Raw genomic sequence first — 12,618 nt, 5'->3', positions numbered from 1 at the left:
ATGTCTTGTATGCTGCTGCATAAATTATGCAATATGCCAGGGAGATATGTATACTGAAAGTATGTTGTTAGTAGCCCATGTGCCTCACCCTAATAATTTGGTCCCTTTCCCCCCTCATAACTTAGCCTTCTGTTCTGACTTGGTGGTGCACATGTAGCCTATAGCCTGTTTTAGAGAACTGTAATCATCGAATATTGTAAGAGCTTTCATTGTCAGTCTATATTTATCCTACAGTTCTGACTTGGTGTACAGGGAAAATACTTTAAGAACGGCCCATGTTCTGAATTCTGTCGCTGTACATTTCTAAAGTGCTGAACAAAGTTATATTGACTACGCCCGTCCTAGCTAGCTAATTAATGTCTTCATTGAAATAACGGATTGCCTCTTATCCGCTCATCATTCCCTTATGCCATAGTTTGTAGATCTCAAATGTCAGTAGGAACCACATTTGTTTAAGCAAGTCAGACATATCAGCTATGTTTTTTTTAAGGCAGTAAATGAGGCTGAATTAACTGTTTCACTGCTAGACAAGGCTCTGTTGATAGCCAGGTGTAGCAGCGGTAAGGATTCATTCCATGGTGCTGAAAAGTTCAGCTCTGCTGTTGGGACAGCTTTATGTAGGCCTAAGAGTTTGTGGGCACCGTTCGTCACCGTTATAGTGCAATGAATGTATTGTTTAGTGTTGTGTAGTGGTTTTGCTGGCATGCATAAAAAAAAGAAAAAGTTTGCCCACCAGGATTTACATGCTAAAATCGCCAATGGTCACATCATGAACAAGAAGTATGTCAAGTTAATAAAGACACAGATACACAATTCTCATTAGTTTAAAAAATGCTTGTATTTATCTTGAAGTAACTGTAGGGAAATTCATCTTTCTGTATCAGTGGACAAATTGCCATTAACATTGCTTTGCATTTCAGTCAACTAGTCTGAAAGATCAGTAAAACACTTTGAGCAAGATTACAAGTCAGAACTGTCCCATGTTTTCCAAAGGTGACAGGAACGAGCATGGAAAAATAAAGAATCTCTGATTAAAATCTGGCCTCATTGAGCAACCTCTCTCTGTCTCAACACAGAACCAGTCAGTCATGTCTCACAGTGACGAGACAGTGATGTCATATCCCACAGTGCCAAGACGCAATTACGCAACAATCCTGCTGCAAGAATTTAATTGATAATGTCAGAAGCTGGATATGTTTTTCAGTGCTACAGTAAGAGTCCATATGAGTCCTCATGTATCTGGAAGTCAGCCTCTTCCACTCAAACTGCCTCCCCATTGGGCAGAAGTAGAAGTCAGTAGGGCCAGAGAAAAAGGGGTCAACAGTGAAAGGGGGAGGTATGACAGAAGTCTGGGGGTGCTGGGGTGTCACACAGGGCCCCTTAATCGTCCAGCAGCTCAGGAGCAGTGAAGGAGAAGTTGTGAAACTCGTCTTGATTGACAGAGGGAAGGAGGTCCTCAATCGGCGTCAGGGTGGGCTCCTCCTGGGTGAAGTCTGGGTCAAAATTGTTCACGTCCTCTGCAGTTTTCTGAAAGTGAAGTATTGGTTAGACAGGAAAGGAGGCACAATAACAAAATATCAGTGAGATGTCCTGGAAATACTTTTGGGTAACTGCCAACAGATACCACCTTGCATGTCTTTCATAACCCAGGCCACTACCTACCATACTGTAATTCAATGGTTAAGAGAGTAAAACTGGGTGTGTATTATACATGGTAAGATAGGAAGGTATTACAACTCTACCATAATATCTACTGTAAACAGTTTGTAATGACATCAATCATGTATATCAGGTGTGTGTGTGCGCGCCTCACGATGCGGGGTTTGAAAGGTGGCTCCAGCTCCCTGCGGTTCAGCTTGTCCCAGTCGATTCCAATGAAGAAGGCGTGGCTAGTCACAGCATTCTCCCCGCCCTCTTCCGCCATGCAGCCTAGACGCCGGGCTGGGTTCTTAGTCAGGAACTGTGGAGAGAACAGAAATATAATTGCATATGAGAAGCGAATAAAAGTAAAATAAAGTGTGTTAATGAAGTAAATAATTTGAATGTGGCTTATAATATGACTGTTGAGATTAGCATCAGATTTGGTTCGACCTTGAATGCCATCCCATCCACCCCCCTGACACACTTGCAGAAAGACACACCCCGAGGCCCAGTAGCACCTCCTTTCCGGCTCAGCTTGGCGTCTGGAGAGACACAGATGTGTTTTGTAAATTCTATTTATCTGAACTGTGTCAACAAAACAAAGCAACCATTTCCTGGACTAAATACTGTATGTGGACCTTACATTTTTCTCAACAACATCTGACGTTGGTGGGTATGAGCAGCCAAGGGGAAGAGTCAAAGAAAACACAACAAAACTAAACTAAACACAGTCTCTCAAATTTCCTTGAGGAGTGATTCCAGAGGAACAAATTAATGTATTGGACCGCTGTGTTGGCTGAGGAGTCTAGGGGGCTAGCAGTGACATTCCCAATCAGCCAAAACTAATGAAAAATGGGACCAGATTCACCTCCAGTTCACCCCAAGATTAATAGGTCTTGCCACACCAGACCCAAACACAGTTAACAGAACATTAATACTCTCCCTTCCGTGACGGCTACAAATCCCTCCCCCACCCAGGACTACGTTTTTGGCTAGAAAGTCCAAGCTGCTTAATAAGGACTCCATGAGAGTGCTAGCCACTGCCCTCATTCAATGCCATTTTGAATACGCTAGTACTCCAGATAGCCTAGAATTAGCTGATCAGGGCAGTATTGAAGGGGAGTCCACATACTCACATAGGCAGGAGCTGCTTTCAGGAACTGAACTGGTTGCCTGTTGAGGTTAGGGTGTCCCAGATTAAACTGTTTGGTTTACAGGACTATTCATGGTTCTGCGCCCAGATATCTAACTGATTACTTTCCCCATGTTAGGGATGCACATAACAGCATCAGATCAGGTGTTGATAATGTGTACTTATACAGGTTCAGGAGTAATGCTGGGAAAGGTACTTTCTTGTATACTGGGTCCTCAGAGTGGAATGAGTTGCTTCTGCCCATGAAAACAACATCCTCACTGGACAGTTTAAGTTAAAAAAAAAAAACTGTCTTCTGTGCCCATTTGAATGTACCTTATGATGTAACTGCAATGATGAGATACAGTGCCTTGAGAAAGTATTCGGCCCCCTTGAACTTTGCGACCTTTTGCAACATTTCAGGCTTCAAACATAAAGATATAAAACTGTATTTTTTTGTGAAGAATCAACAACAAGTGGGACACAATCATGAAGTGGAACAACATTTATTGGATATTTAAAACTTTTTTAACAAAACAAAAACTGAAAAATTGGGCGTGCAAAATTATTCAGCCCCTTTACTTTCAGTGCAGCAAACTCTCTCCAGAAGTTCAGTGAGGATCTCTGAATGATCCAATGTTGACCTAAATGACTACTGATGATAAATACAATCCACCTGTGTGTAATCAAGTCTCCGTATAAATGCACCTGCACTGTGATAGTCTCAGAGGTCCGTTAAAAGCGCAGAGAGCATCATGAAGAACAAGGAACACACCAGGCAGGTCCGAGATACTGTTGTGAAGAAGTTTAAAGCCGGATTTGGATACAAAAAGATTTCCCAAGCTTTAAACATCCCAAGGAGCACTGTGCAAGCGATAATATTGAAATGGAAGGAGTATCAGACCACTGCAAATCTACCAAGACCTGGCCGTCCCTCTAAACTTTCAGCTCATACAAGGAGAAGACTGATCAGAGATGCAGCCAAGAGGCCCATGATCACTCTGGATGAACTGCAGAGATCTACAGCTGAGGTGGGAGACTCTGTCCATAGGACAACAATCAGTCGTATATTGCACAAATCTGGCCTTTATGGAAGAGTGGCAAGAAGAAAGCCATTTCTTAAAGATATCCATAAAAAGTGTTGTTTAAAGTTTGCCACAAGCCACCTGGGAGACACACCAAACATGTGGAAGAAGGTGCTCTGGTCAGATGAAACCAAAATTGAAATTTTTGGCAACAATGCAAAACGTTATGTTTGGCGTAAAAGCAACACAGCTCATCACCCTGAACACACCATCCCCACTGTCAAACATGGTGGTGGCAGCATCATGGTTTGGGCCTGCTTTTCTTCAGCAGGGACAGGGAAGATGGTTAAAATTGATGGGAAGATGGATGGAGCCAAATACAGGACCATTCTGGAAGAAAACCTGATGGAGTCTGCAAAAGACCTGAGACTGGGACGGAGATTTGTCTTCCAACAAGACAATGATCCAAAACATAAAGCAAAATCTACAATGGAATGGTTCAAAAATAAACATATCCAGGTGTTAGAATGGCCAAGTCAAAGTCCAGACCTGAATCCAATCTAGAATCTGTGGAAAGAACTGAAAACTGCTGTTCACAAATGCTCTCCATCCAACCTCACTGAGCTCCAGCTGTTTTGCAAGGAGGAATGGGAAAACATTTCAGTCTCTCGATGTGCAAAACTGATAGAGACATACCCCAAGCGACTTACAGCTGTAATCGCAGCAAAAGGTGGCGCTACAAAGTATTAACTTAAGGGGGCTGAATAATTTTGCACGCCCAATTTTTCAGTTTTTGATTTGTTAAAAAAAGTTTGAAATATCCAATAAATGTCGTTCCACTTCATGATTGTGTCCCACTTGTTGTTGATTCTTCACAAAAAAATACAGTTTTATATCTTTATGTTTGAAGCCTGAAATGTGGCAAAAGGTCGCAAAGTTCAAGGGGGCCGAATACTTTCGCAAGGCACTGTAGATGTTCTTATTCTTTGTTTTTATGTTTTATTATCATCTCGCTGTCATACTGTGTTGCAACTGTTGGATTTTGCCTAGCCATCTTGTCTCAAGAGGACCACGATGGAAATAAGTCCTAGACTTTGTGTGTTATCCTCGATGATTTTACTAATATGCACGTTTGGATTTAAGTTTTATGGTCAATTTAATAAACAAAACATTTAAAAAATCAGCTCACACCTCCATTCTGCTCCTCCCACCTATAGGTAGAAATTTAAATAGGAAGCTACCATGGTAAGGGCCGTTCAACATTGGTCAGACCAAACAAAATCTATGCTTCAAGATTGTTTTGATCACACGAACTGGGAAATGTTCCAGGTTGCCTCTGCGAATAGTTTTGACGTATACACTGACTTGGTGACAGGAAGTGCATAGAGGATGTTGTTCCCACTGTGACGATTAGAACTTATCCAAACCAACCATTGTTCTTGCCATAATACAGACTTCGTCTTTTACCAAATAGGGCTCTCTTCTGTATACCACCCCTACTTTGTAACACAACTAATAGGCTCAAACGCATTAAGAAGAAAATAAATTCTACAAATTAACTTTTAACAAGGCACACCTGTTCACTGAAATGCATTCCATGTGACTACCCATGAAGCTGGTTGAGAGAATGCCAAGAGCGTGCAAAGCTGCCATCAAGGCAAAGTGTGGCTACTTTGAAGAATCTCAAATATAAAATATATTTTGATGTGTTTAACACTTTTTTGGTTACTACATATTTCATAGTTTTGATCTCTTCACTATTATTCTACAATGTCAAAAATAGTAAAAATAAAGAAAAACACTGGAATGAGTAGGTGTGTCCAAACTTTTGACTGGTACTGTATGTAAGAATGTTGTTCATCGACTACAGCTCAGCTTTCAACTCCATTAGTGCCCTCCAAGCTCATGACTAAGCTCAGGGCCCTGGGTCTGAACTCCTCCCCATTCAACTGGGTCCTGGTGGGTTGACCCCAAGTGGTGAAGGTAGGCAACAACACCTCTGCCACACTGATCCTCAACACCGGCCCCACAAGGGTGTGGGCTCAGCCCCCTCCGGTACTCCCTGTTCACCCATGACTGCTTGGCCACGCACGTCTCCAACTCAATCATAAAGTTTGCTCACAACCCAACAGTGGTAGGCCTGATTACCAACAATGATGAGATAGCATACAGGGAGGAGATTAGAGCCCTGGCAGAGTGGTGCTTCAAGTTCCTCGGTGTGCACATCACCGACAACCTGAAAAGCGGTCCATTCACACAGACAGGATGGTGAAGAAAATGCATCTGCGCCTCTTCAACCTCAGGAGGCTGAATAAATTTGGTTTGGCCCCTAGGACCTTCACGAACTTCCACAGATGCACCATTGAGAGCATCCTGTCAGGCTGCATCACCGGCTGGTACGGCAATTGCACCGTCCGCAACCGCAGGGCTCTCCAGAGAGTGGTGCAGTCAGCCCAACGCATCACCGGTGGCACACTGCCTGCCCTTCAGGACATCTGTAGCACCTAATGTCACAGGAAGGCCAAGAAAATCATCAAGGACCTCAGCCACCCGAGCCACGGCCTGTTCACCCCGCTACCATCTAGAAGTCGGAGACAGTACAGGTGCATCAAAGATGGGACCGAGAGACTGAGAAACAGCTTCTATCTTCAGGCCATCAAACTGTTAAACAGTCACCAATAGCTGGCCTCTGCCCAGTACCCTGCCCTGAACCTCAGAGACTGCTGCCCTATGTATATAGATTAACTGAACTAACTGTTGCTATTACTGCACTGCCGAAGCTAGAAACACAAGCATTGCGTACACATCTACAAATCTGTGTACGCAACCAATACACTTTGCTTTAAGACCAGACCACAATTAAACTGAGATTTAATCTAAGCCACTCTTCAACAGCCCAGAGCCATTGCATTTTTTATAACAAAACAGTTCACAAGGAGAGGAGAGGAGAAAGTAGAGCTGATGTAGAGAAAGGAAGACACAAGCAGAGACAAGAAGACAAGAAGAGGCCAGGAGAGAAGAGTAGAGGAGCAGAGGAAATTGGTTAGTCAGTTCATGATGGGACAGAGAAATGCACTATGTAATTCCCTCCTCCTCAACTGACCACAAAATGGAAATTGGGAAATCCTACTTGAGTCTATCATATTTTCCACTGGCTACACCAGGCCTGTGCCATCCACTCTGCCAGGCCTGAGAACTAAACTTTGCAGACAGACAACAAGCCTACTTTATCAGAGCGAGCAGCTTTCAGTATAAATAGAGCAGCGAGTTAAATCCACTCAACTGTTGAAAGCCTCTGGATATGATGACACGAGCTAGCCTTTACATAACATGATGTGACGCTAGGGGGGGGGGGGGGCAGAGGGGAGGAGGCAGCGTTATTTATAGTGGTGGGGTAGTGGACTGTGCCTTAATGTAGTTATGTAAGACAGAGGGAGCACTGTGAGGCTAGTGTCATACACGAGGACCCAGATTATTTATTATCCACCCCGATGCGCTGACCAAAAATCCGTCCCCAAAACCCTGTCCTGTATGTTCTCTCCTATCTGAGAGCTTATATTATTTTTTAACCCTGTGATCACTTGTGGCAACAGATGGGGTGCCAGTTCTGTTTGCATGGAAGTGTTGCTACTGCTTCTCTCTACATGGTGGTCTGTAATGTTGATATTCTATTATGCAAACCGCTGGTGGTAGGCTAATTGGACTTATCATTTTTTCCTCACAAGGCTCTAAATACACAACTGTGTATAGATCGATCTTCTTGCCCTTTGGTTCAGAGACAAAATGTACTCTGACAGAGTTGGGCCCGAAATGATTGACACCTTCCTGATAAACATGAGCAATAATGACTGTGTACAATAATTCAAATCTGAGCTATATTGTATGCAACAAAAAAAGGGGGACTTTTTCTATTTATTCATACTAATACAATTGCTGAGAGAAATAGAAATAGTAATATTTTCTATTTTCAAAAAGGTAGGGGTCAAAATTGTTGACACCCCTAAAGATTTGTAGAAATAAAGTAGTCTAAAGTTAAGTATTTGGTCCCATATTCCTAGCACACATTGACTACATCAAGCTTGTGATTCTATACTGAACAAAAATATAAACGCAACATGTAAAGTGTTGGTCTCATGTTTAATGAGCTGAAATAAAAGGTCACAGAAATGTTCCATATGCACAAAAACCTTATTTCTCTCAAATTATGTGCACAAACTTGTTTACGTCCCTGTCAGTGAGCATTTCTCTTTTGCCAAGACAATCCATCCACCTGACAGGTGTGGCATATCAAGAAGCTGATTAAACGGCATGATCATTACACAGGTGCACCTTGTGCTGGGGACAATAAAAGGCCACTCCAAAATGTGAAGTTTTGTCACACATCACAATGCCACAGACATCTCAAGTTGAGGGAGCGTGCAATTGGCATGTAGACTGTAGGAATATCCACCAGAGCTGTAGCCAGAGAATTCAATGTTCATTTCTCTACCATAAGCCGCCTCCAACGACAGGATAGTCTGAGACCAGCCACCCGGAAAGCTGATGAAACTGAGGAGTATTTCTGTCTGTAATAAAGCCCTTGTGGGGTTAAAACAAATTCTCATTGGCTGGGCTTGGCTCCCTAACAATTTTGTCCAGTCCCAAACTTGATGTAGTCATTGCGTGCTAGGAATATGGGACCAAATCCTAAGCTTTTGACTACTTTATTTATACAAATCTTTAGGTGTGTCAATAATTTCAGACTCCACTGTATATTCTCTCATGTAAACAATATAAAGGCCTCTGTAACATGAACAGCATTGAGTGTTATTGAATATGATTAACCGTGGTCATTTAGGACAGATAGATGAGCTCCGCATTAAGGATGGACTTTTAATTTTTTTAGGATGGACTTACAGCTTTCAGGATATTGACTGCATCAGCACTCAGCCAGGATGCATAGATAATCTCCTCATTCAGGATGGACTCAAACAGGTCGTCCTCGTTCTCTGCCTCGAAGGGGGCGTGGCCAGACAACATCTCGTAGAGCAGCACCCCGAGAGCCCACCAGTCCACAGACGGCCCATACAGCATCTCCTGAAGAATCTGGGTACCCACAACACATGACATTTAACAACATTACACAACATAGTAGAGACCTTCTAAAGTACATCAACTGGAGTTTTACTAAATGTAACACCAAATTCCAGAGCCAAGACAGTTCCTTGGGTTTCGCTGCTCTTCACTGGGATACACTAAGGACTGAGTGTTGGGGATGGCAATGAAGCCATTCATCAAAATCAGACTAAATGCTTTACGTACAAACACATACACACTCCACATTCATAAACTCACTAATTCGTAACCAAGGACCCCTCTCTTGGTGCATTTCGTCGTGGGGATTTAAAGAGTGTTGGCAAACAGAGCCTGTGAGAGGCAGATGGGGCTCTCCTAACAGAACTGAAGTGGTTTCAGGGGGCCAACCCAACACAGGTGTGTTACCTAGCTGCTCCTTCGAAAGATAGATGGGAGACCGATACTTAATGATTCCCATTGGTGTAAAGGATGCAATCTTAGAGCAGAGGAAGGGGTATAAGAGTGGAGGGGGGTAAACTGACCTCTGGGGCGATGTAGTCAGGCGTCCCACAGAAGGTGCCCGTGGCCACACCTTCAAACATGCCCTCCTTGCACATGCCAAAATCAGCCAGTTTACAGTGTCCATCCTTATCAAGGAGCACATTGTCCAGTTTAAGATCCCTGGAAAACATAACACCTCATTACAGACATCTCCAGACCTGTAGACTCCTAAACGCATTCATTTTTTTGGGGAAACTATTCAACTATTACGTATGTTCCCTATTGGGGCGGCAGGATAGCCTAGTGGTTAGAGCGTTGGACTCATAACTGGAAGGTTGCAAGTTCAAATCCCCGAGCTGACAAGGTACAAATCTGTCGTTCCGCCCCTGAACAGGCAGTTAGGCCGTCATTGAAAATAAGAATTTGTTCTTAACTGACTTGCCTAGTCAAATAAAATAAAAACATTACCAGTGAGTCAGCAAATACTGCTATATTTAATTTTGTGACGGCTAAACTATCCTCCCCTTCGAGAGTTGTTGCTAAAATATGTCTGTGAGGTGAGAGAATATGGTGAGTTAGACCACATGTAGACTGTGACCAACTGTAGGACCAGGAGACACAGAGGAGAACTGTTGGCCAGGACACTGACCAATGACTAACAGCAGAGAAGCAGAGAAGAGTCTGTCACAGTCATACGACAGAGCCTAATGGGGAAGGGGGATGAGCAGGGGAATGGCTGGGCTGCAGTGTCAATATTGATCTGTCACCCCCAAAAAATGGGGAGAACTTCAAACAGACATTAACAAAATGTTTTGGCGTTGGGCTCTTGTATCTTTGAAGTTTGTCTAGCGTCTTTAAATTAGCACTGTAACGAGGAGAAGCAATATTCAGGAGAAGCAGTAAGGTAGGAGCAAAGCAGAGTCATTATTAATTTCCTTCATAATGAATCATCCCCCATAACAATAAATTGTCTGGTCTCTGTCTCCATCTCTATTGGAGGCCCCTCCTCCTCCCCACTAAGGCCGTTGGAGCCTTGGCTATCTGAGAGACAGATTAACCCAGCCAATAGCGCTAATCTGAGATCAGGTGACACAGCAGTGATGTGTCACCAATGTGTTAGACGGGCATGGCTGAGTCTGCAGGTAAAGGTGAGGTAATGACTTAATGTGTAGGTTGTGTGTGTATGTGTGAGAGGGAGGGAGTGAGGAAAAAGAAATAGAGTGAAGACACACAGACACACATTAATGGAAGTATAGTGTGGTTGGTTTAATCTGGTGTTTCCTGTCCTGACTGACTCAGTTCCTCATGGTGCCTCTGGCTCACTGCAAAACAAACACATGGCAAAAAAGACTTGTAGAAATAAAGCAGTCTAAAGTATAATATTTGCTCCCATACTTCAAGCACGCATTTACTACATGAAGCTTGTGATTCTATACTGAACAAAAATATAAATGCAACATGTAAAGTGTTGGTCCCATGTTTCATGAGCTGAAATAAAAGATCACAAAAATGTTCCATACACACAAAAAGCTTATTTCTCTCATATTGTGCACAAATTTGTTTTACATCCCTGTTAGTGAGAATGTCTCCTTTGCCAAGATAATAAACATGGACAGGTGACTAGGAATATGGCCGAATACAAACAGTGTAGTTATTCCCTCCACAAGGGAATCAAACAAGCAAAATGTCAGTATAGAGAAAGTAGAGTCGCAATTCAAGGACTCAGACACGAGACGTATGTGTATAGTCCTTAGCAAGGGTACATCCTGTTTGAGTTTCTGCCTATAGGAAGGGAGGAGCAAAATGGAGTCATGGTCAGATTTGCCGAAAGGAGGGCGGGGGAGGGAGGGCCTTGTATAATTTGCAAATAAATTCATTAAAAATCCTACAATGTGATTTCTGGATTTTTTTCCCTCATTTTGTCTGTCATAGTTGAAGTGTACCTATGATGAAAATTACAGGCCTCTCATATTTTTTAAGTGGGAGAACTTGCACAATTGGTGGCTGACTAAATACTTTTTTGCCCCACTGTATATATATTTTTAAATACTGCAAAGTTTCCTAAGGACTAGAAGTGAGGCAGCCCTCTCTATCGGCACCATTACTCTAAGAAGCCGATTAAACAGCATGATCAATACACAGGTGCACCTTTTGTAAAATGTGCAGTTTTGTCACACAACACAATGCCAGAGATGTCGACAATTTTGAGGGGGCGTGCAATTGGCATGTTGACAAAAGGATTAGCCACCAGTGCGGTTGCCAGATAATTCAATGTTAATTGAAAAATACCATAAACCACCTCCAACGTCATTTTTTAAAATTTGGCAGTACATACAACCGGCCTAACAACCGCAGACCACGTGTATGGCGTAGTGTGGGTGAGCGGTTTGCTGATGTCAACGTTGTGAACAGAGTGCCGGGGTTATGGTATGGGTATAAGCTACAAACAATGAACACAATTGCATTTAAATCGAGGGCAATTTTAATGCACAAAAATATCGTAACAAGATCCTGAGGCCCATTTGTTTAAGGTATCTGTGACCAACAATCATGTGAAATGCATAGATTAGGTCCTAATGAATTTATTTCAATTGACTGAGTGACTGTAACTCAGTAAAAATCAATGAAATTGTTGCATGTTGCAGTTATATTTTTGTTCAGTATAAAAGCACAACCAAATTACAGTAGAAAAACAATATGTTTGATTTTTGGTTTAGTTGTCATCTAAATGTGTTATTACTGCGCTGTCAACCATTTAAAAGCATAACAAAGTTCAAATGGGAATACAATGTCAGATATTTGTATTTATACAACAACTTAACGTGTTATGGGCTTCATCTAATAGAACAACCAAATGTCCTGGGTTGCAGATGAGATTACATTAAAAGTACATAGTGCAAGTGATCAATGCTGTTCAAGATTCTGCACAGATCATGAAAGCAACTGAAGATCTCCACAGACCTGCGACCTTTGAATGCTATCTTGAACATGCACGCTTGATTACGTAAGAGATTTAGAGTTACAGTAGGCTAACCTCAAAATGTGGCCATAGATGTGTTACTCATTTTAAGGTTGAATAAATACTGTTACCTATGAAAGATTATTGAATTGTGTTTGGTTGACCACGCAACCAAATATCAACATTTCAAGGATATCTAATGCTTGGATAGTTTCATCTGAGCCACTGGCTTAATCTTATTCTTTACATTTTTGTTGTTGAAGTTAGAGATGTGAATCCAACACATCAAGTTAATAGGGAATTTA

At 42.3% G+C, this 12,618-nt stretch overlaps 1 protein-coding gene across 2 annotated transcripts in view; it reads right to left on the bottom strand.

The window, feature by feature from the left end:
• Window positions 1-819: 819 nt before the first annotated feature.
• Window positions 820-12,618, bottom strand: part of prkcha (protein kinase C, eta, a) — a 51,064-nt gene continuing 39,265 nt past the window's right edge. For both annotated transcript variants that reach the window (XM_021584962.2, XM_021584964.2), the window contains 4 exons: window positions 9,396-9,534; window positions 8,695-8,883; window positions 1,814-1,960; window positions 820-1,527 (listed from right to left, as the gene is read on the bottom strand). In XM_021584962.2, the coding sequence (XP_021440637.2) occupies window positions 1,381-1,527; window positions 1,814-1,960; window positions 8,695-8,883; window positions 9,396-9,534 (622 nt within the window). In that variant the 3' untranslated portion in view covers window positions 820-1,380. The remainder of the gene's footprint in view (window positions 1,528-1,813; window positions 1,961-8,694; window positions 8,884-9,395; window positions 9,535-12,618) is intronic.

This window comes from Oncorhynchus mykiss, chromosome 25 (assembly GCF_013265735.2).
Source record: "Oncorhynchus mykiss isolate Arlee chromosome 25, USDA_OmykA_1.1, whole genome shotgun sequence".
NCBI classification, from domain to species: Eukaryota; Metazoa; Chordata; class Actinopteri; order Salmoniformes; family Salmonidae; genus Oncorhynchus; species Oncorhynchus mykiss.
Note: the sequence above shows the minus strand (reverse complement) of the source record. Positions and strands in the feature narration are given on the sequence as shown.